The sequence below is a fragment of the Boleophthalmus pectinirostris genome, unplaced genomic scaffold (genome assembly GCF_026225935.1).
Source record: "Boleophthalmus pectinirostris isolate CB_2022bp ecotype Guang Dong unplaced genomic scaffold, ASM2622593v1 HiC_scaffold_10, whole genome shotgun sequence".
NCBI classification, from domain to species: domain Eukaryota; kingdom Metazoa; phylum Chordata; class Actinopteri; order Gobiiformes; family Gobiidae; genus Boleophthalmus; species Boleophthalmus pectinirostris.
Genome location: NW_026570971.1, coordinates 26,528,144 through 26,554,823, shown reverse-complemented (window position 1 = coordinate 26,554,823; position 26,680 = coordinate 26,528,144). Strand labels below are relative to the sequence as shown.

General features: G+C 37.0%; 2 protein-coding genes across 5 annotated transcripts; one reads left to right on the top strand and one right to left on the bottom strand.

The window, feature by feature from the left end:
• The first annotated feature begins 7,265 nt into the window (after positions 1–7,265).
• On the top strand, positions 7,266–15,290 carry LOC110173907 (ELAV-like protein 1). Of its 4 annotated transcripts, none has more exons than XM_020939950.2 (7): positions 7,266–7,426; positions 8,588–8,644; positions 9,663–9,843; positions 10,250–10,353; positions 11,518–11,671; positions 12,329–12,557; positions 13,777–15,290. In XM_020939950.2, the coding sequence occupies exons 2-7, from the start codon at positions 8,612–8,614 to the stop codon at positions 14,096–14,098; spliced, it is 1,023 nt and encodes a 340-aa protein (XP_020795609.1). In that variant the 5' UTR covers positions 7,266–7,426; positions 8,588–8,611; the 3' UTR covers positions 14,099–15,290. The 4 variants fall into 4 exon arrangements, with proteins under 4 accessions (XP_020795609.1, XP_020795593.1, XP_020795602.1 ...); XM_020939934.2 differs by having other exon boundaries at positions 11,518–11,680; XM_020939943.2 differs by having other exon boundaries at positions 9,660–9,843.
• Positions 15,291–16,935: 1,645 nt separating this feature from the next.
• On the bottom strand, positions 16,936–24,379 carry LOC110173962 (neutral cholesterol ester hydrolase 1-like). Its single transcript, XM_020939988.2, has 5 exons — positions 24,232–24,379; positions 22,882–23,110; positions 19,534–19,603; positions 18,817–18,988; positions 16,936–18,114 (listed from the first exon to the last, which is right to left on the bottom strand). The coding sequence occupies exons 1-5, from the start codon at positions 24,367–24,369 to the stop codon at positions 17,497–17,499; spliced, it is 1,227 nt and encodes a 408-aa protein (XP_020795647.1). The 5' UTR covers positions 24,370–24,379; the 3' UTR covers positions 16,936–17,496.
• Positions 24,380–26,680: the final 2,301 nt, after the last annotated feature.

Here is a 26,680-nt window from a genome sequence, read left to right as displayed (position 1 = left end):
AATTATGTCTTATTTTTAAGAATTATACAAAGTAAATACTGCAGTTCGTGCATTATATATAAAATAATAAATAAATAAAATAAATATGAACAATTACACTGTTTAAGTATATTCTAGTCTAGGTCACCTTTACCTATATATTTATTTTATATATTTTATTTATAAATAAAATAAACATTGTACACTTTACAGTACAATCAATGTTACATAACTGCTTTAACGAGCTTCAATATTCTGATTCTCAGTATGTTTAAGGCAAATTGTCAAATGACATTCTTTACAAAAAAAACAACAACTTTTGTACAGAAACTCAACTATGTTGTTAACAGGCACTTATAATGAGCTTAAAATTTTATCAGCAAAGAAAGTAGTTTTCCTTTTGACTTAAGGTCTTCAGTCATAGCTTTTTTTCTTGTGTCATATTGGATGCACACCTTTTGGCAAATGACAGCAAGGTCTCATTTGCATTGTCAAGTTTAAGGCTAAAAAAAAGTCTCTGGGTCGACATTACTAAGTTCCACGATAGGCGCAGTAATTTTGAAGGTTCCCCGATCAACTTGGCTCAGTCAGAAAGCCTCTGTCATAGTGCAGACTCTTTTGAAGATCTTCAGGACCCTCTGATATCTTTTTATTGCCTCATCTGGCCCCTTCATTGGAAAAACAACACAAAACACAGGTGTTAAAATATTGAAAACACTTTCTTTGATTGCTGACGTCATTTAACTAAAGTTATGTATACAGTGGCTTCTATAAGTTTTTACACTTTACATTTACTTCAGTTTACATTTATTTCAGTTTTGCTACAGTGAGTCAGACACTAAATTTGACTTACGCAGTTCTTTATTCTCAAAACTATACACTGATTACTTCAATTAATTAACAGATCCCCAACCCAATTAGGCCCATTTTGCAGCAGTGCTGCTTTAAATGTGCAAGTTATGTATTTGGCTACACTGTAATAAAACTTTCTATGTTTCAAATCTGGAAATGATGGAAGTTTTTTTTTTCTCTGGGTTGAGTCATTATGTTGCTGTCCAAGACGCTTATATTTGGAGAGGAGACATCATCATCTTCAAAGGCGATTCCCTTTGCCTTAGCTACAAAAAGAGCTAGGGATGTTTTTAATCTTTTTATACAATTAAAGCAATTACGGTAGATGTATTATGTTACAAAATGACTTACCAGGTATTTTTTTCTTTCTACAACTTGATTTCGTAGAAAATTTCGCTCATCCGCAAGATTATGAATAGATATATTTTGCCACTCAATTTTCTGTTCCAGAAATTCTATTTTGGCCTCTAGGAATTCTACCTTGGAGACAGATGCAAAACTGAAATATATATTTGAAAAGATTATACAATTTTAGTGATATAATGTGGTGGGTTTTCACAAGGTTAGTTTTTAAGTAAATATTGAATTCTTACCTGATCCCACACTACTGCTGCTGCTCTGAGCAATGCTTTCTTGATCTTAGAAATGTAACAAACAATTTACTGTTAGAACTGATATATCTATATAAAAAGGACTTTAATGGCAGTGTAATCAAATAATTTTTAGATATTGCATGCAAATCTGGTTGTTTTAAATACCAGTACACCAACTCGGGCAGACCCAATATCTTGGAAAGAGTTTCACCTTGACTTAACACTTGCATCCCCATGTTTTACACAGGTAGGTGAGTGGAGGGTAGAACCAGACTCACTGGGTAGTGACCACTTCCCAGTGCTCAGTCAATTTGGGAGGTCACTGATTGAAAATAATGGAGAAAGAAGCGCTAGGTAAAATTTTTCCTTAGCTGACTGGGGTAAGTTCAGAGAGTGTGCATCGGTAGGGTAAGAAGATGTTAATAGTGATAGTTCAATAGATGAGTACTGTGAGACTCTAACGGCACTTATTATGCGGGCTGCGTCTGACACTATCCCTCTTAGGAAAACTCTGCGGGAACGTAGTATTGTCCCCTGGTGGAATAAGGAGTGTGATGCAGCTGTAAAGAAAAGAAGCTCTACATTCAGATATGCACGCAAGTTTCCTACTCTTGATAATGTTATTGAATATAAGAAATGCATAGCAGTAGCAAGGAAAGTTATTAAGGCTGAAAGAAGGAAGAGTTGGAGGAACTTTTGTGGCACTTTAGGACCAGATACTCCTTCAGTTCATCTCTAGGGAAGGATTCACCGAATGGCTGGAAAAACGGTCAGCACTACAATTCCTGTGTTGTGCGATGGTCAAAAGGAGGCTGTTAATAGTAAAGAAAAAGCTGACATGTGTGTAAATATTTTTAAGGATGTCCATAATTCCAAGCACTTTTAAGGCTAAGAGATAATACTCTAAGTAAGAATAGTTCAAAGTTGTCTGGAGGGGTGGCTACAAATGGCTCATATAACTTGTTCTTCTCTTTAAAAGAGTTGGAAGAGGCAATACAGGCTGGAGTGAACACGACACCAGGACAAGATGGAATAAGTTACAAGCTGTTGCAGAACATGGGTGAGGAGGTTTTATATGAAATTCTGGCCTTGTTTAATTACGTTTGGGAGTCTAGCAACCTGCCAAAATGTGGAAACATGCAATTGCGGCTCCAATCTTGAAGCCAGGAAAGGACCCGTCTTCTCCAGCATCTTATAGGCCTACAGCTTTAACATCTGTGCTCTGTAAGGTGATGGAGAGGATGGTTGCAAACAGGTTGGAGTTTTTTCTCAAATCCAGTGGGTTCTTTGTGAATCATCAAAATGGATTCAGCAGCGGTACTGGATAGAGATGTGAGAAAAGCAATAATCAATAAAGAAGCCGTTTCAGCAGTCTTTTTAGATATTGAAAGGGCCTATGACAGTTTATGGAAGGAGCGACTCCTCCTTAAGCTCTATGATGCAGGTGTTAACGGCAGGATGTTCAGTTGGATAAAGAGTTTTTTATGTGATAGGACAATTCAGGTAAGGGTAGGTGACACACTATCAGATATAGTAGAGACAGAAAATGGTACACCCCAAGGTGCAGTGTATAATGTATAATTTATAGATAAAGTCGTTAACAAAAGGGAGAAGGTGATAAACATTATGAGGAGCCTGTCAGGGAGTGTCTGGGGTGCAGAGAGGGCTACTCTCCAAATGATCTACAGAGCCATGGTCAGACTAGTTCTTGACTACGGGTGTGTAGTATTTGGGGTTGCTTCTCAATCTGTGTTAAAAAGACTAGATGGGGTACAGTCAAAAGCGCTTTGGGTCTGCTGTGGTGCCTTTAGGCCAACCTCTATCCCAGCTTTACTGGCGGAAATGGGTGAATGTCAAGTTAGGGGTCCATGATTGGGTTAGGGTGGCAGGATCACATTCTCTGTTGGGCTCTCAAGCAGCCCCAATGCAGACGCCCTCACACGGACCTATCTCTGCCTGCTCTCAGTACTGATTTTCCATTTCCAAATGAAAATCTAATGGCCGCGACACGGAACCCGGGTCTATACTGAAGTGAAGGGCAAGATGGCATTCGTTAGCTATGCTTTTCCGAGATTTCAACGTGTTTTTCACACTTTGGGGCTGCATTCATTCACTGTATTCACATTTCTTTTAATAATAACTTATAAATGCGCACACTTTTGTGTGGTGTGTTGAGGTAGGATATTGTATCAAGTGGAAAATTATTAAAATTATTTGAATCAACAGGTTAGTATTCTGTAAAAATAAAATATCTTCAAGTATGATGTCTTATCCAATACAATGTCTTAATATGCTATTGACCTTTAGTCAAAAAGAGTAATGATACATTCTTTTTGTATTTTCTAAGGTGAGTGTCTTGCTGCTGGTTCACATGCATCCCTAGCTCCTAAAGGCTACAGTGGAAAGATGAAGGCTCAAGCCATTAACCATCTCGTCAGGGATTTGCAGGTATGTCATGAAATGGTTAAATGTAGAACTGAAATGTAACCTCACCAATAATTTCATAACTGACTAATTGAATTTTATATATGTGCTAAGTAGTTGTCATTTTTGTCTTAATCTCATTCTATTTTTGTGATTAATGGCATTTAGGTGTTTTGTTTCTTGTGGGTCTTGCATTTAAAAAAGGCAAGAAATGCAAAAATTTAAAAAAATTTGAAATCTTTTCTAAGGGGCTACATTTTTTCAAATTACCCTTCAAGTTATTTATTTGAATGGTTCCTGTATACAAAAACGTACAGCTCATGTAACTGAATAACCTGCTTAATAGGAACAAACAAATAATGATATATGCACCATAATATATTTACTATATATTTACTTTTTATTTTTTATTCATGGCTCATTAAATATGACTGAAGTGGGGAAGGACAAAGGTTTTTTATGTCATCGTTGACCTGGCTGAATTTGGTGAACACTTCAAAGCACTTGGTCTTCAGACTCACACAAACTTTACACCTGTATTCAAAGAACTGTCTACAACATGGACGTTGGCTGTGTCAAAAGACTGACTCTTGAGGTAAAAAGTTTTTGCATTGTCAATGTTTCATAATTAGCAGGACTGACTTGTGAACATTGTTATGTTTATATAATGGAGAGAAGATCTTGTTTCAAACAGTCAGATATGCTGCTCTCATTTTTGGAGAAGAGCATGCCTTAATTTCATTCAAAACAAGATCTTGATTCATCCATCGTCTGCTTGCATTGAAAAATCACCTTTAAAAAAATAAATGACAATCATTGTGACCAACTGTTGAGGGCACAGAGAATTCCTGCTGTCAGTTGGATTTAGCAAAAATAGTACTGTGCCATATTACTTATTTAAATTGTGTTGATTGTATGATGCGCATTGTTTTAATACAAGTTAACTTGAAATGGAATTTTGTGGTGGTTTTCATTATTTTACATTTGTAAAAGGGGCTATTAACTAGAATGGCCACAGCATTTACATTGTATTTAGTAAAGGTACAGTTTTAATTCATTTTATTGTGGACCCCTATGACATGGTAAAAGTGTTAAAATTAACAATATATGAGTTGAATTAACACTCGAATTTGCTGTGTATATTGTAAATCATTAACTGCATTTTGTTTTAGTTAATATGGAATAAACAGCATTGACATTGAGAGGTTAAGCTGTTTTATTCTCCACTTATTTCATTCATGTTTGGAAAGTTTGAATTAATTTCCTTAAAATTTCCATTCAATTCATTTCTTATAAATCTTGTTTCTGTGAGTCATTGTGTTCCATTTCAATGACCCATGATCATGATGATTAAGTCATTCACAGTATTTCATAGCATTTGAAAGCTGTTAATTTTTCCATGGTTTGATCCTTTGTAAATAAGTGGTAGTGACTCCTTTATGAACAGTGATGGAATTTTCACACATTTCTTCCAAAGTACCAAGGGATTTTATTTGAGACACGTTTGGCTTTTGAAATTAATGCCATTTTTTGACATTAAGACATTTGACATTAAGGCTCACGGTATTGTTTCCTTCATTTTATTAACAAAAATTTTAAAATGAAAATATATGCAAAAACACTTTGCATATATTTCAGCTTTATTCAAAATGGGCCTCTTCATGAGTTTGCATCTCCTTCTTCCGTTTCAGGATACAAGGCCGCACAATTTGTCTGACAGATTTTTACTTCAATATTATATTATTTTTAAGTGAACCTTTTGAAACTCCATTACATGGCATTATTTAATCCACACTGACATTGTATAAACGTCAAACATCAGAGCAGTGGAGCAAGTTGACGCACAGGCATGTAGTGCATTCTTTTTCATATCCATATAAGATTCTAAATCCACAAATCGGACAAGTAAAGCTCACCTGGAAGAGTATCCGCCGGCTACCCAGCCTCCTACCTCACCTGAGTGGTTAGCGTGCCATATTTAAAAGTACCCAGCATGCGTGACCAGTGCTCATGTGGCCCACACTCACCTGGCAATCGGAAATCACCATAGCAACTATCCATGAAAGTATAATAACTATCTAAAGTTTGCACGGGGCTATTATGGCGGTAATATACATGTGGTGGTTTCCTGTTCCTCTGATAGAGCCCTGTTCCTGTGCACTTCTCACAGACATGAGCTTTGTCTGTGTCTCAGAGAAGAAGAAACACTGCACACTGCACCATATACTGTATAAGGAATATATATATATATATATATATATATATATATATATATATATATATATATATATATATATATATATATATATATATATATATATATATATATATATATAAAATGTGTTTCTCACCTTCCACGGTGGTAGGTCTCTCTCACCCTCATTCAGCTCGGGTCCTCTGGCCTGGGAGCTTGAGAGTTCTGCGCAGTATCTTTGCTGTTCCCAGTACTGCACTTTTCTGGACTGAGATGTCCATTGTTTTTCCCGGTATCTGTTGTAGCCACTCTTCCAGTTTGGGGGTTACAGCCCCGAGTGCTCCGATCACCACAGGCACCACTGATGCCTTTACTTTCCAGGCTCTCTCCAGCTCTTCCTTAAGCCCCTGGTATTTCTCTAGCTTCTCGTGTTCCTTTTTCCTGATATTACCATCGCTTGGTATTGCGATGTCAACCACCACGGCTCTGCTCTGTTTCTTATCCACCACCACTATGTCTGGTTGGTTCGCCATCACCATTCTGTCAGTCTGTATCTGGAAGTCCCACAGGATCTTGGCTCGGTCATTCTCCACAACCTTTGGAAGTGTTTCCCACCTTGATCCTGGGGTTTCCAGCCCGTACTCTGCACAGATGTTTCTGTACACTATGCCCGCCACTTGGTTATGTCGCTCCATGTATGCTTTCCCTGCCAGCATCTTACACCCTGCAGTTATGTGCTGGACTGTCTCAGGAGCCTCTTTGCACAGTCTACACCGTGGGTCTTGTCTGGTGTGGTAGATCTGGGCCTCTATTGCTCGATATATATATACATATACACACATATACACACACAGTCTAGAGTGTATAAAGAATATATACAGCCAGCCATATATACAGACACGCAGCTGGCGAAGTGCTGCTGTTGTATCCATGGATGTAACTGTACTTCCATGGTTATATGGTTCATGATCAGATGAGCCAAGACTGTCGCCAAAACTAAGAAAAGTGTCTCACACAAAGATGGCTGGTTGAGAGTCAAATCCCCGGACATTTTAGGGTATTTTACAAATTCCTTCCCAACGGTTTTTGGATCCTAAAAGGAGAATATAAGAGTTATGACCATGGTAAAAAATATGATGGAATATCAAATTAAATGTGTGCACAATAAGGTAAAGTACATGTACAAAATGTTTTTTGTATGAGCAGCATCAGCGTGCCTACGGTGCGGTGCAGAGGCGTGGCACCATCAGGGGCAGCACAGCGACAGTGTGCGGCGGTGGTCACGTCGCATTTTCGTGTTTCCACTCTGTTCTTCTGCTGCTAGCCCCTGTCGATGATTAAACTGGATTAATAGGAGGCGAGAAGCGAGTATCTATAAAAACTGGTAAGAAAAAAACATATATTCCCGCACGTGGAGTATTCAGCAGTTTCACGTTTGGTCTGGATGTGAAATGCGGCTTGTGTGGCCTGTTTGTTAGCGTGGTGTTAGCTGTTTGTGCTAATGTTAGCCTAGCTGCAGGACAGGCCGCTTTTGTTACGGATCGTAGACATTGCCTTCACATATTGATATACAATTTTCGACATGAGTTTACCAGAACCTTTCTTTACTTCACATGATTCAAAACATGTGACTGGTAAATCAAATTAATTCATTAATTGGTGTAGACAAAAGGTACAGTAGCATTAGCTGCTACGTTGCCTTGGTGATAGGCCTGCGCGCGTCACATGCGTGCAAACCAAACAGTGTGAACACGAAATAACTCTAAAGTGACAAATAAAAGCAAACATTTAATGTAACGTTACTGATCGATTAAATTAACACGTGTATTAATATGGGGTAAGAAAGAACCATTGTCTCTTTTATACACAACGATCTTTTGTCGTCTGGGGGCGTATGTGTTTTTCTCACGCTACTGTAAGTGATGAATGAATGGGTTCAGGCTGTACGCAGAATTACCATGAATAGTAAACTCAAAATTGCTCTGCCTTTGTGTGTAGCACTTAATTATAAGTATCTGTTGTTTTTAGTGCAATCTGTTGTTTTTATTAAAGGGTGGGTGTGTTAAACATAAACCTTGTATATTAGAGTTTTTCTCTCAAACAGAAAACCCAACTTGTGATGTCATTTGGTAATACAGGAAGTGCTCCACTGTGTGTGTGTGTGTGTTTTTAACTGTTTTTAAACTCCATATATTTTCATTAGAATCATTTGGCATTTCCAGGACCAAATTCAGTCTCTATTGAAAAAGGTTAAAGGTAGGAAGTAACTTGAGAACTATAGTATTATGATGTTACAAGGTGGAACAGAACATTTTGAGCGTTGGAGATTAAGACAGACTAATAATAAAGGATTCCTCAAGCATGTGTGAATGAAACAAGACACCTCCAGTTATGTTTTTGAGGAGGTTGCAACATGGTTCAAAGCTCACAAGAGTCAATTTTGTGTAATATAGGACCTTTAAACCAGGAATTATCCAGTTTACTTGGATGACTTATGTGTCTTCTTGATCATTTTGTCACGTCAATTAATTTTCATGCTTTCTAGCTTCCAGAGCAGTGAGGTGTCTTCATGGCAATTCGAGGACATTCAAAGTTCACAAAAGTAAGTATTGTTGTCTAGGTATACTCTAGGTCCTTAATGTCCTCATGCAGAGTAAAAATGAGATACAAATGCACAAAAGAAAATAGTACATATATATATATATCATTACATTACATTTGATTCAACAAAAACATGCTTTACTGGTATCAGTTTGTCACAAGTGGACCAAGCTCAAACAGGGGCTCTACACACTCCAGTCAATGCTCATGGTCGAATACAAACCTTTCATTCATTGCTGGTGTTTCCGAAGCCCCAGACCACACAATTACACCCCTCTTTTTCTGCATGAATGGATGTTTGCCAGGTCACATTCACAGCACTATCTCCTAAACAGTAAAGGCTACATAAGATTTTAAGACTTTTAATGCTGCCTTCGTGCCTCTAATAGTTGGTCTTGTAATTAAACAAGAATGCATATTGGTAGTCAAGTGGGTTAAATGTATCAGCCTAAAAATATCGGATTTGTTTGTTTTTATTGTCTTGTTGTGTCACCACATCCCAAATTGTTGGGTACACCTGCTCTAAATGCATAAATGCATCCGAATAAACTACAGTACAGTTTTTCATTAGATTAGATGATTATTTTAATTCAACCTGGATGAAAATATACTCAGCAAGACACGTTATCTTTATACTTCTTGCTCATAAGAAGTCCTTTAATAGTTATTTACTTTGGTCCTTCTAGGTTAGGTTAGTTTATTTGCCATTTATAAGTAAAAAACACATTGGAAAAACATGTGCAAAAGATTAAAGGGCACCACATAATTTGGAGAGTGGGCAGATTGTCTGGCCCACAGGTTGGTGGTGTGATTCCAGCTCCCCCGGATGAATGCTGCTGTTGTTTCCTTGGGCAAGAGACTTAATCCACCTCGGTACCAGTGTCTGCATACTGGTGTATGAATGTGTGTGCGTGAATGGGTGAGTGGTTCCGTGATGTAAAGTGCTTTGAGAGCCTTGAAGGTGGAAAAGCGTTATATAAATGTGAGCATTTACCATGTACCAATTCTTTGTTTAGCAGGAGGTTTTTGACATGTCGAACGGTTACGAAGATCACATGGGTGGAGAAGGGGACAAGGATGCAAAGACCAATCTGATCATAAACTACCTGCCCCAGAGCATGTCACAGGAGGAGCTACACAGCCTCTTCAGCAGCATCGGGGAGGTCGACTCTGCTAAATTAATTCGGGACAAAGTGCAAGGTAGGCCCCAGCTTTGGAGGGATATCGCCACAGCAACCCAATATGCAAATAAGACAGACCTGATAAGGGAGAGCACGAAAAGTAGCTTAACCAAATTTTAGCTTGTAAATTTTCATTAGGGTTTTATTTATTTATTTATAGCAGGAGTTTTCAGAATTTTCAAATTTGTTTTAAATATCAAATTTGTTTCCTACTTAATTTGGGCATGTTTTCCAAATAATTTTACCTTAATTAGAGCTGTTTTATTTGTTTCTACTCTACTTCCAATAGCTTTTCAATTTGTTTGCTTCGAATAGTACGCAATGTTTGGATTTGTTTTTTGCTTTTAATGATTTGTTTGTTTTTTCACAGATTTTTTTGAACTTTTTTTGTTTTTATTTTGTTGTTTTCCTTTTTTTTCCTCTAGGCCACAGTTTAGGGTACGGATTTGTTAACTATGTAAACCCTAGTGATGCAGAAAGAGCTATCAGTACTCTGAATGGACTAAGACTTCAGTCCAAAACTATCAAGGTAACGTGCAAACAGGTGTTCTACAATTCTCAAAGCAAACTTGTTCATGTCATAACTCTCTATTGTGGCTCTTGTGCTGTTGCTAACTAGCTCTAGTCCCTGTACATGTCCTGAGGCTTCTCCAGCTCACTGATCGCCCTCTGACATGTTTGTTTCAGTCTGCCTTTTAATTTGACCTGTTTTACTTTAACTTTTATACATTTTATATTTATGCTTTCTGTTGGTTTCTATGTACATCCATCTAGGGTTGGGCAGTAAACAGCTGTATAAATGATCAGTTTACCATATGCCAACAACATTTAATAAGACTGTGTCTACTGAAGTGATCAATGACTATTTTTATAAATGTTACTTGTTACCTGCAATATAAACAGACTCACAGCACTGCTATTAATCAAAATAAAATATGATTATATTATCTGTTGTGATTTGTAATGAAAATAGATATACCTTATTTTCTTATTTTCTTAATATTAATACTACATGTAAATATTCTCTTACCAAGAAGCCACAATTTGGCAGATTTTAGCTTAAAGTACTTATATTTTTTATTGACTTACTAGACATTATAATACTTAGATAAATTGCAACGAGAAATGGGTTATAAATGGAATTGAATTCAATAACAAGTCACCATGTTGATTTTTTTTATTGTGAATAACAATTTTATATTTAAATTTTTATGTATCTTATGAAAAAAACTAAATCCCCCAATATCTTACAGAGGTCTCTCTATGTTACGATGTACAGTGGTATTATGCGTTATGCCCAGCCCTACATTCATTTTATTTATCCCCTTCAGATGTTCATTTATTTTATTATTATTTTTGCTGTAATGTTTCTAATGCTTCCACCCCACACGTCAGAGTTTTCTATCAAAACTGTACATAAGGTTGGTTAATTAATTGAAAATGACAATATGAATGTTTAAAAACATATCAAATAATGTATACTTATTTATATATATATATATATATATATATTATATATATATATATATATATATATATATATATATATATATATTATATATATAATATAAAAATATTCAATTCTAAGTGGATAATAATTAGCAAAACAATCCTCATTATAAGCCACTAATTAATTTGACTTCAGTAACTCTTCCTATCAAACTCTAATGCTTTTGCTGCTTGTTCTTTGTAGGTTTCTTATGCGCGACCGAGTTCTGACATTATTAAAGATGCCAACCTGTACATCAGCGGCCTGCCTCGCGGTCTCAGCCAGAAGGATGTGGAGGACATGTTCTCCAGATACGGACAGATCATTAACTCGCGTCTGCTTATAGAACAGGGCACAGGTACGAAAGGTGATTGACGTCCTTGCTATTTCTATAATTGGTCCTTTTTCATGTAAGAAACTTGAGAATTGCAGTGTAGGGAAAAGTTTAAAAATAGCTTGAAAATGTTGATATTTTACTGAATGAATGAATTATCAAATGTCAGCGGTCACAGGAGTTAGAAATGCCATTTGTTAAACTAAAGGTATACTATACTATTCTGGCGGAGGGTCCATAAAGATATTATTGCTTTACCGGGAATGTTCCACAGCTGGCATTAAATGTTGCTGCTGTTTTTATTGCCTTGAAACAGGTGAGATGATTTGCGCTGTTATACAAATCTCTTACAGTCACACATTACATTACAGTTACAAGCTAGCTAGAATTACGCAATAGTTTTTCAATTGGTCACGCTCACCTTTTTGTTCAAAATGAAACACCTAACCATGGACCATGGACTATGCTCATGTTAATCAGAGGCTCACGAATGTGTTGTTTAAATCCATCTGAAACAATTTTGGTAGTTATTGCTAATGTGTATTATCTCACCATAGTAACTGCTGAACATTAGAAATGGATAGAAATACACCCCCAGCATGAGGTTACTGCAAGGTATCAATAAATGAAAGTTCTTAGATGATTTTTGGTCAGTGTCACGTTTTGTTTTTCTGCGTCTAGGTGCGTCTCGTGGCGTTGCGTTTATCCGATACGACAAGCGCGCAGAGGCGGAGGAGGCCATCAAAAATCTGAACGGGCAAAAACCTCCCGGAGCCACGGAGCCAATTATCGTGAAGTTTGCGGCGAATCCAAACCAGATGAAGAACGCTCAGCTCGTCCCTCCACAGGTGTTGCCCAACCCCTCGAGGCGATTCGGAGGACCTCTGCACCACCAGGCCCAGCGCTTCAGGTATAAGCTTTTGTATTAGATCTTGTTTTTGATCACTTTCAGCTGATGTATAGAGGGTGAAGTTAACTGGAGGCTCTGCTCTTTCTGAATCTCTGTTTCTCAAGTTAATCTGAGCAATTTTTTAATACATTCTGACCTGAAAAGAACTAATTTATTTGGAACTACAACATTTGTGCTCATTTGTGTTAAACAGGTCCCTCTCAATTTACATAAGTCATGAACTAGCCAACAGTTTTTCATTTAGTGACCTTTTTGATTGAAAATTTAATCCTTAAATGGACATTAAATGGTTGGCAAGCCAACTCTTACATACTGAGGCAGTAGTAGTTGATTAGCCATATTTTTTCTTATTCAGTTCATTATGATTCTTATTTGACCTGTTTCAAACATTTCTTCAGTTACGCAAGCCACCATGTTTGTTTTGCAACTCAGGACCTTTCTCTGGTTAATATATCCCTATTTTTGGAACTTGTGTGGCTGAGACAAGTGTATAGCTCACAGCTTTTTAATACTGTCTGAAAATTAACCACCAATCAGAATAATTGTTTGAGCATTAGGGATACAACTATGAAGTTTTCTCACAATTCCATATGCATTTCGATACATGGGTCAGGATGGTAATTATCAATAACCATAACATTTTATTCAATAACCCTTTGTACTCATTGTTCAAATAATAGCTGAGTTGGGTCTTTTATGGGGCTGTTTTCCTTATGTATCTGTGAAAGTGTGTCATGATACATGGTGTTGGAAGAGTGACATGCATGTATCTAGTCACTTATTTGTATTGCATTGTGAAGGTCATATTGAATGATTCAATGTTATATTGAGAATTGTGTTGCATCTTTTAACGAACATGAAATAACCTTATAAATATTTCCAATGGAAACGCCATGTAATATATGAGTGTATACTCATATATTACATGGCGTTTCCTATTATGTCAGATATCTAAAACAGCACGGTCAGGCCTGGTTAGTATTTGGATGGGAGACCACTGGGAATAAGTGGGATAGTGGGGCCACAGGAACTCTAATGGAAACTGTTGTTGTGTCCTTAGGCAACACACTTCACCTACTTTGGTTTATATGAATGTAGTGTTTACTTGAGTGTTGGTGATGGTCAGGAGGGTAGATGGTGCATATTATTATGATCATAATAATTATTATGAGGGTACTACAATGTTAAAATGAATCTTAATTTTTTCCTTGATTCCCAGGTTCTCCCCGATGGGTGTGGACCACATGAGTGGGATGGGGGGTGTGGTCCCTGGCAACTGCAACAACGGCTGGTGCATCTTCATTTACAACCTGACGCAGGACGCCGACGAGAGCGTGCTGTGGCAAATGTTCGGTCCGTTCGGTGCCGTCACAAATGTCAAAGTCATCCGCGACTTCAACACCAACAAGTGCAAAGGCTTCGGCTTTGTTACTATGACAAATTACGAGGAGGCATCCATGGCGATCGCAAGCCTCAACGGTTATCGTCTAGGAGACAAGGTGCTGCAAGTGTCCTTCAAGACCAACAAGGGACACAAGTAAGAGAAGAGACAATCGAGTGAGTTAAGTGGTAAGGAGGCGACATATACCAGGCTTTTATTTTGAAAAGTTTGTAAAAATCACTATTCTGCACCTTTTGTATTGCATTAGAGTATTTGGGAAACTGTCTTTTTAAATAGCTCCTGCAGTCTGTGGGCAGTGTTGCTATCTCAGAGCATCAAACACACAAATGCAAAAATGTTTAAAATACAAGAAGGTTTTGGTTTCAAGTAAATGTAAAATATGTCTAAAACGTATTTGTTCTTAAGTATTTTAATGGTAATTTATAGTCTAAAGAAGAGGGGAGATGTTCCTCAAATCAACTCTTATTTAGAAGTAGTTGCCTTAAATTATCATCTTAAAGACTCTTAAAGATGCTGCCTCCAGTTTGTCTAAAAGCAAAGCGCTTTTAATGAATATAATATCACCACTGACTACATATATCAAACAGTGTAATTATATGGAAATGTGGTTTATGTTGATAGCTAAAGTGGATTTATTTTGGTTTGTTAAATTTAAGGCCTAGTATGGAGTAGGGAGTCTGAATGGACCAAAGGGAGGTGATCAGGCCTGGACTAGAAACAGCATTTAGGAAGTCTGAGAAGAGGTACTTAAGTTTGAACCAACTCAGTAAAACTATTAAAGGGGCACTGCGTAACTTTTCTGACTTTAAGGATCCATCACCTGCTTATCTTCATAGAGATTATGCTACCTTTTCTGAAATATTCCATAGTGTCACATCAAACGTGTCGATTTTCCTGCAGATAAGCAGTTGACCCCACTAGGAAAATTTACATGTTAGATCTGTGGATTGGCGTACATGAATAAAAAAATAAATAAAATAAAATAAATAAATAATTCTATGTTATAATGTGAAACTTTCAAGGCAAAGCAAAATCTTATTGGAGATAAGCAGGTGGAATTTCATAAAAGTTACATAGTGCATCTTTAAGTTTGCAGTTTATTTTGATTTATTGATTTTTTTTTTCTGAATTATTTTGATTTTTTCTTTTTGATTTTGTTTTGTTTTTTGTTTCTGTTTCTAGCGGTTAATAGGCTTTTACTAAGTGTTAATGAGTGCTTTCTGAAATTGCATTCTGTTAACTATTTAGTTTTGATTACTTTTCCTTGTTTTGATGTTTGTTTTGTTTCATTTTCAACATAAATCATTAAATTTTATTTCATTTTCATCACATTTTTTGTTTGGTTTGTTTATTTTCTTTTTTTTGTTTTTTTTTTTTGGTTATTTTCAGCACGTCTGCATGCAGTATACATAATAACGACAAAAATTAAACTGAAGGAAATTAATAGACAAGTCCATTTTACTCCTCATTTTACATATTTGGCTTTTTTGAAAATCTCACACATTTTGTAATTTTGGTGAAAGGGGTTACAAAAGGCAATTTTACACTGGCTAGTTTCTGTAACATATCTGAAAATGACAATGACAACAACATGGCACCTGGTTTGTAAAGTATCCAGTTTCTTAGCAGTTAAAAGTTGGAGATTCAATTCTTCAAGCTTGACACAAAATTGTTAAATACAGTATGTGGCTGTAAATATAAACATCATGAAATAACAAATAATATACTGGTAAAATATGAAGGAAGAAAATATGAAAGAGCAAAAAGTTAATTCACATACATGTACCATGTTCGATTGGCACGCATTTTGAAAATACGACTCCACTATTGAAGATTTCTTGAGATTTTTGGGCATTGAAACAATTTTCCAGACCTTTATCACTTAAAACATTTATAGTCCTGATGTGGGAATGTCCTGACTGGAATTCATGGATTTAAACCACAGTATGGGTTCAGCTTCCTGGTGACATTATGAGGACTTTTCACCTTTGAACTCATTTGATCGTTCTGATAATTCCTCAACATTAACTAGTACCAGAGGCCTACAAATGTTTATTTGCTTTGTTCTTTTTAGCAAATTATGAACATTTTAATTGATTGACAGCCCTGTTGTAAAGTTAGCATTCATTAGTATTGGAGGACTTCTGCAAATAATAAAAAACTTTAAAAATTTAATTGAATGTTATGAGCTAGTTGCATGTTTAAGATGAGGTTGAAAGGACTAAAGTAGGTACCACTACAGTATTTGGCCCCTGTTGTGTTTACTAAGAATTGTAAAACATTTCCACTCTATTCTATTCTTAAAATTCTAAATAATTTAGATGTATCTTAATTGTTTGTGACATTTTGAGCATATCTATCTGTTGTGTTTGTGAAGTGGTTACGTCTTTTAATATTCACATTTTAACACATTAACAAAAATAAAAAATAAAATAACACTATTTAATATGAAATGGTCAGCAATAAATCCTCAAAACACAACTGTAGCATATTAATTTTATTCACATTTAGAGAGAAATATTCCTGGTCCCATCAGGCTACAGTTGTACAGTGTCAAATGGAAATGTGCATGAGTTAAAATGATGAGAATTCAGAAAGGTTTATTGATTAGACTCTACTTGATTTATTTGACTTTTCTTTTGCATTTAATATTTTTATTTTCAGATCAGTCATTTGTTTACAATATTAGGTTAATTATCTCAGTTGTTCCTTTCTTTTTCTCCTGGCAGACATTTTTGATTGAAATATAACGTAAACATATCTTTTAAAAAAGTGAAGTAATCTAAAGCAAATTAATAAAAATACAGGATAAAAATTAATCAAATCATGTTAAGCCTACCCAAAACAAATATTCTGAATTCATGACATTTTAACTAGTGCATGTTCCTTTCTTTTTGCAGGTCTCACATCTGTTAAATTATGTGTAAATTGTGTATTTGATGTTATTTAAAAACATATTCAGTGCATTTTGGGAGGGTTTTCACTGAGAGGTGCAGCTAAGTATAGTGGTAGAAAACATTTGCATTTTGCCTTAATTTTAAGTGTTTGTTGTTTACATTAAAGAATATTTATTTGGTAATGTCATTCTTGTTTGATTGATTGAAACCCCTAATTTCAGGTTAAAGGGCACATATTACACTAATTTCCTATCTATATTATAATGTGGTCTCATCACAAACATACATGGAGATGTCTTTTGTTTCATTCACACATCTTAAAACTCAATCCTGCAAATCTATGCTAAACTCTTCTCTCAAACAGAAAACACACTGTTCCACCTTGTGATGTCATGTGGTAATACAGGAAGTGCTCCACTGTGTTTTGAAACTCACCTTCACTAGAATCATTTGGAAGATATCAGCCTTGGAATTGCCAGTGTCTGCTGAACTAAAAGAAAAAAGTAGAAAACTACTGCTTCATGACACCACAAGTTGGAACAGAGCATTTTGAGCTTTGGAGATGTAGACAGACTAATTATAAAGGGTTGCTTAATTTTATATAATATAGGACCAGCACTGGCATAAATTAATGAAATTTCTACAGATTTTCCTGTAGCCAGCTCATATAGTCTCTCACTGCTCTTTGTGCCACTTTAAATTCCAGATTTGAGACAAAACTAAAGCATCCATGAAACCCATCGTCATAGTGAACACTGGTCACCTGCACCCCAGCCTCCTCTAAGCGCCGAGCATACATAAAACCATCATCTCTCAACACGTCAAACTCGCAAGTCATAATATAAGCTTTGGGACATTTGGATAATACTCCTGTGTCAGCCAATAGTGGAGAGGCACGGACATCCAACAGTGCAGGGACCCTCTCTATAATACCAGCCAACCCTTTCTCCGCTACCACAAGTTTGTTGTTCTTGTGGTATTTTGGAGAGAGCAGTTTTTTCCAGTCAAATCGAGCTCTTAACTCAGGGGTGAGATGAGTCTGCTGTAGGGAGCTGTGGCGGTTTAACTTAACTTGGTCCCGTAATGATAGGTCAATACCTAAATACTGCATCCAGTACTTGATCAGATCATCTAGAGGTAACACAGGGATGTTATGGTTTTGGAGATCAGATGGAGTGTTGAAGTCCAGAGCCTGAAGAGCAGGGTAGATCAAAGCTTGGACACTGAATTTGATACTTATGTCAGGGCCTTGGGAAATCTGTGAATAAAAAGAACAAATCAGATTAGTAAGCAGTACCTATGGAGCAGATATTTTTAACTTGTCACTGCTTTAGGAATCACAAATGAACCTGGGTTGCCAGTGCTTTAAGATATAGATAATAGAGATAGAAAATACACGTTTTCTCATTCTCAGAATATGAACAGGCCACGTGTCACGTGAAAGTTCAGCGCCTCCAAAATTCCCTCACTGAGCTGCAGAGGCTGCACTAACACTGATCAATAGCTGCAGATGCTGGAGTTTAGGTAGTGATGATTCAGATCAGAGTACTTTTACCCCAGTTTTAAACAAACTGAGTCTGGTACAATGTTTTAGTAACCAAGAATAAATCAACATAGCTAGTATATACCAATATTTGATTTGAACATGTTTACTTTGTATCTGAGGAAACAGGTCATGTTTACTTCATGAAATCTCCAATACAATTCTTGCATGCCCTATCTTTAAAGATTATAAGACATAATGTTGCCTATTGAATTACATTTGATAAGTACAGTATACAGGATAAGTATAGCATTTGCTGTATATTAACTGAACCAATGAAATTCAAAACTGTCTTTATTTCTATTCTTTGTATCACATCCTTCCTACCCTGACTGTTTAATTTTGACTCACACCTCGACATGAGATCAACACCACGGGTTATAAACACAATCATTATATTCTCATAATTCTAGAGACCTCCTGAGACACTGCTGCTGCCAGGTTGCCCCCGGCGCTGTCTCCAGACACGCCCACTCGGTCTGGGTCCACTGAATATTTGGACAAAACCTCTGAGGACAGGAAGTGCTTCGTTGCTGCCAGGCAGTCCAAGTATGGCACCGGGAACTGCACCTCTGGATAAAGTCTGTATCTACAACACAAATGAAATGATGTGTGCATAAATGTACAGTGGAATGTTGAGCTTCAAGCATCAAGGGCAAAAATATTGCTTTACACAAAAGTTTTCATTTACATATTACACTATTTTCTATCTATTTGTCAGTGTTATAATGTTGTGTTCTCATCAAGAACGTACATGGAGAGGTGTTTTGTTTCATTCACACATGTTTAGCACACAAACTGCATATTTAGGCTGCTCTCTAAAACAGAAGACACTCTGGTCCATCTTGTGATGTCATGTGTCCTGTAATACTATTATTGCTGAAGGTAAAAGGTAGCTGTTAACTTCAAACTACCTCTTTGTGACATCATAAGGTAGAACAGCCCATTTTGAGCATTGGAGTTGTAGACAGACTAATAATAGAGGCTTACTCAAAGATGTGTGTATGAAATAAAACACAACTCCAGGTATTTTTTTGATTAGGTAACAGTATGACTTAAATTTTCTGTAATATAGGACCTTTAACAAACCCATAGATTGTAGTGGCAGTAAATGCATTGAATGCAGCTACTTACTCCACAGAGACCACCACTGCGTTGAGCTCATGAGCCAGGATCCGGCTCATTCTGTCGTAAGACGAGCCCTCTGTTGATTTAAATGAACAACAGTGAAGTGATCTCCAGTGTCTAGATACATCTACAGCCCCCTTTGTGACCACCTTCATGAAATCAAACTTTATGGGTGATAGTTTAAGGTGCACTATGTAACTTTTCTGTTGGAGGGTCTGTCACCCTCTCATGGAGATGTTATTGCTTTTCCTAGTTTTCATTTTATTATAAGTAAGTTGTTGTAAGTGTAGGGATGTAACAATAATCGAAATATCGTGATACTGTATCATCAAAGATCTCACAATAATATTGTGGACCATCACAATATATTGAATCACAAGTCTCTTTGCTTAAATGAAGAGTTATGGTGCAACAGCAGCTAGAAAATACAGAGGGAGCTACAGAGACCACGATTCTTTGCTCCATTTCAGTGCAGACTACATGAAGAAATAACAGTTCTAAGCACTTTTAAGTCTTTGTATTAAGTCTTCTCAAGGCATTTTAAGAGGAAAAAGTCACATATTCACAGCTTTGTTTGCCTCCACAAAATGTTGCAATAAATATCGTACCATGAGGTTCATACTGTGATGATATTATATTGTGAGACTTGGATATCCTTACACCCCTATATAAGTGTACTAATACTTTGCTCTGGTGGTTCCTCCTTTTGTCTCCTTTGAAACAGAAATTTTCACTTGATACTTTGCAGTGACATCACACTGGGGGGTGTTCTACTTGCACAGACGTGGACAAAATGGTTGGTAACCCTCTTAATGACTGAAGTAACTTGAAACTAAGAAAAGAAAAATAACAAATACAATAATTTCCCTGAAAAATAACCAATGAAAATCAGACACTGTTTTTGAATTGTTGTTCAACAGAATTACAAAAAAATAAATAAATAAATAAATGAATAATGAAATTGGCCTGGACAAAAAATATGGTACCCCTAGAAAAGATTGTAAGTAACTGCACAATAGGGACATGTTCAATTTAGGTGTGTCCTCTAATTTGCATCACAGGTCAGGTGTCTTCAAACTTGTCCTCAGTCAGTCTGCCTGTTTAAAGGGAGACGTGTGTCATTGTGCTGTTTGGAGACATGATGGATCAACACTGAACATGGACCAGAGAAGAAGAGAAATGTGTCAGGAGACTAAAAAGAACATGATAGACAAGCAGGTTAAAGATAAAGGCCATAAGACTGTCTCCAAGCAGTTAAATGTTCCTGATTACAGTTACACATGTTCTTCAGAAGGAAAATTGATGACAAATTGAAGAGATGGGTCATACGAATGGTAACAAAGAGCCCAGAATAACCTCCAAACAAATTAAATGTTAACCCGAGAGGCAAGGTAAATCAGTGTTTGATCCATGATTGTTTGCGCCAAAGTGCACATCATGTGAGGTCACCACTGCAAATCCTAATAAAGTGAAACTGGAGTTGCCACAGTGCATATTGACAAGTCACAAAGCTTCTGGGAGAATGTTTTTTGGACAGATGAGACAAAACTGGAGCTCTTTGGCAAGACACATCAGCTCTACGTTCACAGATGCAAAAATGAAGCACACCAAGAAAAGCACACTGTCCCTACTGTGAAGCATGGAGGAGGCTTGGTTATGTTCTGGGAATGTTTTGCTGCATCTGGCACAGGGTGTCTTGAATCTGTGCAACGTACAATGAAATCTCAGGACAATCAAGGTATTTTGGAATGAAATATATTGCCTAGCGTTAGAAAGCTTGGTCTCAGTGATAGGTCATGAATTTTCCAACAGGATAATGACCCAAAACTCACAGCTAAAAGCACCCAAGAATGACTGAGAACAAAACACTGGACTGTTCTGGAGTGTTCTTCTGTGACCCTCATTTCTATTGAACATGTGAAATGAGATGAAACGTGCTGTCTGGAGAAGGATCCCTTCAGAGCTGAGACAAATAGAGCAGTTTGCTTACGTGGAGTGGGTCAGAATACCTGTTGACTAGCGCAGACGTCTCACTGACAGTTACAGAAATCGTTTGTTTGCAGAGTTTGCCTCAAAAGATTGTGCAACAAAATATTAAGTTAAGGGCACCATAACTTTTGTCCAGGCCAGTTTCATTATTTTTTCCCTAATAATTCTGTTGAACCACAGGTGAAAAGCAATGTTTGATTTTTGTTGGACAATTTTCAGTAAATTTGTTTTTATTATTGCTTTTATCAGTTTCAAGTTATTTCAGTGATGATTGTTGATTTTTCTTTCATTGCCAGAGGGGTACCAACAATCTTGTCCACGTCTGTGTTTTTACGGCAGAATGTTCATCAATTACCATGTTGTCATAATACTCACATTAGCAAACACAGTGTGGTGGATACCTCTGCCACCACTCCATAGTGTCAGTATTATTTAATTTTCATTATTATTTACATTAAGTTAATTACACTAAACATAATTTAATTCCGTTATTTAGACTTATGTTCTAATTTGAGTGCACGCATTTTAGTTAATATAAGTCTTATTTACTTACACTTGTTCTTTTTGTTTTTTTGAGCACCGGACGGAGGACCCTGGGAGAGACCATCAGAACTCAGCAAAGGGGGGGAGCACTATTTAGTTTGTTTTACTAAGTTAATTTGTTTAGTTTGTGGTAAGGTCACATTATTATCACTTATTATTTTCTGTATTATAATTATTTGCTTTTTTGTTTACTTTGATTAAGTTATTGGTTTAGTTAGTTAATTAGTGTAATTCCTCCCTCTTGTGTTTAGCTTTAGTTGGTCCTCAGGTATTTAAACACACCTGTTCCTTTGTCTGGTTGGGTTAGTTTTGTTCTGTTCAGTTTGATTTTGAGTTACCCCAGTTGGGCCCAGCTTTTTTGTTAATAATTTGCCTAATTTGAGCCTTTGTTAAATTATATCTTTTTTGGCTTTATTAAATTTAAACTTATTTTTATACCTTGTCTTTGCCTTTCTGTTTGGTCCACTACACACAGTCTGAGTCAGTTTTAAAATAGTCTGAAAAATCAAGAAAATACAACATGGATTTAAACAACATATTTTCAAGAACCTGTAATAGATACAAGCGTTCATGGTTCTATTTAGGTGTTTGATTTTCAACAAAAAAGGTGACAGTGACTAAGTGAAACAGATTAACAGCACAAATCTCACCTATTCTTTATGGTCAGATTATTAAAACAAAGCTCAGACTGCAATCTAACTTGAGAAACAGACAGAGCAGAGTCTACAGTTAACATCACACTCCCAAGGATTATTGATGACAAACACTACAAATAGACTACCCAATATATGATTAAAGTAAATCTGATATTCACACACTTACTAGCACTGCCCAGGGCCCATCCTCCTCCATGGAAATACATCAGTCCTCTCCTCAGACTTCCCTCTCCACCAGATGCTTCATACACTCGCACTGGAACACCAGCAAAAGTCTCATCTCTTACTTTAACTCCAGGGAGGAAATCTGGATCAGGTGGAGGATCTAAAGACCCAGCGATGTTCCTGATGGTGTGGATGTAGTGGTCATAGCCAAGCCAGTGCTTCAGTGCAGCCTGGAGGAGGTAGACAAGAATATAATATGGACTTAAAAGGGAACACATTACGCTATTTTCTGATCTGTGTAATAATATTCTTTTAACATGATCTTTAGCTCTTTTTTTGTTTTGTTATTAATGTGTTAAGTTTTGGTGTGTGGTTGTATCCCGTCCCTTTTCCCCATGTAATCATGGCTGAGGCATTGCTCATTTCATTTAGACATTTTAAAGTTCATTTTTAACCAGATAACAGTTCAAATATACTGACTGGAGGTTCTTTGATAGAATATTATAATTATTTGGTTAAATAGGAACTAAAGGGAAGGATCTATGTATGCATACAAACCATAGTTTTTCAAGCATTTAATTTTTATTTATTTTTTAAATTTTTTTCTCAAAGAGTGCATTCATTCTTTGACTTGTCTGGTCCTGACTTGACCCCAGTTTACTGATGTAGATGAGTCCTGTTCTAGTCCTGGTTTATTTCTGGCCTTGGTTAGATTTAGTCGCAATTTAGTCCCAATTTTTATGTGGTGTGAAAATGTGAATGCACCCTAAATCTACACTTCAACATTTTGTATTATGTTTTTACAAGTAAAAGGTTATAGTATTGTCTTGTTTAAATAAAAAGCAAATGTGTCTTGCACTGGCACTTTTTAGATTGTGTTTCCATAGTTTCTTTCATATTACTCTTCACCTACTGCCAGTTTACTCCTGTGGATCAAAGGTGAGTGGAGAGATAATGCTCACGCATATACCATTTGCATTTTTTGTGTTTTTGTGATATATTTTTTTTCCTTCTTCTTTTTTTTATATGTGGGAGTACAGGTTTGACAGAAATAAGGGATACAAGAGAATAGTAAAAAGGGAAAAAAACAACAGCCCTCCCTCTGTAATTCGTCTAACATTACTTTTACTTGAGTACAAATTTGCAGTACTCTTCCACCACTGTATAAATAACAATTTGAACATATACCCTCATAACATCCTTATAATATGTAAGCTTCAGTGTACTAGACTTTCTGACCTACAAAAAGTAAGCACAAATCGTTGATAATTTAATTTAGCTCTACATTTTTGTCTTTAGGCCATAATAGCTCTAATTCATTTGTGTTTTGCATGTAAAATATAAAACTTACATAGTGCATCGTAGTCCGAAGTACTACATCCAGAGACATGAGTTTCCATTTTTCATCTAAAGCGTCAGGTAACGGTGTATAGACGTAATAGGCCAACGCCACTGTTAATAACAAAGTAATAATCAAAAAGGGCCGCATTTTTGGATCGTCCGACCAATGAAGGCAACAAATGACGCGCTCGGTTTCACCCCTTTAAACTAGAGTCAGTGGGTCAAGTGGAAAGGGTGAAAGCTCAAATGAGCTAGAATGTGTTTCCTTAAAACCTTCAAATTAAAACAAACGGCAAACTTTAAAATAGGTAACCTTATTTTTCATTTCGTCTTATGGCCGCTAGGGGGCATGGTTGCTCTATGGGCCTGTACGTAGACTGTACTGTACATCATGGCCAAATCTTCTCCAATGAAACCACTTTTCTTACGTCGACATTTATTTGACTATAGTCTCCATTCATTTGAGGTACACTGTATGAGAATGTTGGATATTAAGAATTTTTTTTACATTTTGTTTGTCCTGTTTTCTAAATAAAGACACAATATAGTCTATAATTTGCAAAACGTGCACTGTTTAATTGTTTCTGGTGAAGGGTCCACTACTGTGAACATGTTATTTCATTGTATGGAGAGTTTCCATGGGTGATATTAAACTTATGTACTTACAGATGAAAGTGGTGTGTGCATGAGTGATGGTGGTGGTCCATGGGGCTGATGGTACAAATTGGCAGGCGAACTTCCATCAGTCTGCCCCAGGGAAACAGTGGCTACAATCAGTAGGGTGGTGGTGGTGGTGGTGGTGGTGGTGGGGGGGGGGGGGGGGGGGGGGGGGGGGGGGGGGGGGGGGGGGGGGGGGGGGGGGGGGGGTGCTACAAACTTATCTCAGCACCTGATAAGAATCTCCCTGCAGGTTTATTTCCAGAGCAGCTTTTGTGAGGCAGGCTTCCAGTAACAGAGCTCCAGGTCATGCTCTATTGATCACAGTTATGGCTCTTGTTTTAGACAAAGGGCTTTTCTCTTCTATTGAGTGTTCACAGGAAACTGCCCTGGTCAATAATGACACCACTCCTGGACCTTGGACTAAATAAACTCAGATAATAATGTGCGATAAAGCTCTTCTATTGAACACTCCTCACACACATTATGTAATTCAACTTCGACAAGGCTGGAGACTTAAGCTCACAGTAGTAATATCAAACAACGGCCTTTCTATTAGCTATCAAAGTGACTTTAAAGGTTTGTGTATTATTGAGTCACCGTTGTTATTACTACTATTATTAAATTTATTAAAGGGGCACTATGTCACTTTTCTGGTGGTGGGTCCATAGTAAATTAGCCAGGATGGCCGTTTAATTTCATTTCTCTCCAGCGACTAGACGGTTTTCAAGAACCCCGGAAGTTGTAGACCGTGCACCAGGACAATCAGCGAAGAGCTGTGATGCCGGCAATTACTTGAACACCAATGACCGTTCCAGAGCATTACATACATCACGACCAAATAGCAGTGATTGGTTAAATTTTTAAAAAAAGTACCTGCCTACTGTGTGGCAAACTAATCCTAATGCTGTGAGGTCAGACAGTTTCCACAAAGTGAAACCGGCTGAGGAATCAGGCTAATTGAATGGTCACATTGCAATTTCTCACCTTTAAGACACTCAAATCATTTTACATCAAGGAACCACTCACCCACTCACATGCATATCAAACATCATACACCAGTGTACACAGACACTGGAGGCAAGGTGGGTTAAGTGTCTTGACCACGGACACAACAACAGCATTCATCTGTGGGTGCTGGAATCACACCACCAACCTGTGGGCCAGTGGATGGCACCTTCCCAAAAATGTTTATGTCATGAGCATGATTCAAACTGCTAACCTCCAGATCAGTGGACAAATGCTTTTATCCTCATGATGATGTTAATGTTTTCCATGTTAATGTTTTCCCTGGAATGCTCCACAGTATGGCATTCAACTTTCATTCCAGTCTCTGCATGCAAACAGTTGACACCAGCAAACCAAGTGGAGAGTTTAAAAAAATGCTAATTGAATAAATACAAGATAGTTATGTAAAATGCCATGCTGCGGAATATTCCACACAAAGCAATAACATCTCCATGAAGACAAGCAGGTGGTTGTCAATCTAAACCGCATCATGGAGCAACTAACTACCACACTATCTCTATCACATTTCTTTTTGTGTTTAGCGTATCTTGTCCAGGGACACAAAGACTTGCGTTTGGGCTGGATTTGAACCACCACCTCTCTCTTTTGAATGAACACTATTGACTTTTCACAAGCCAAATAATTTCACCATCTAACGGTGAGTTATGAAACACCATATTAAATCAAATACAAGCTGTTTCGCGTTGGCTTTGTATCCACTTTCTTTTGATGCTATTTATTGCCCTGTCTCTTCCCACGGGTTAAAGGGACCAGCGAGTCTCAGAGGAGCTCAC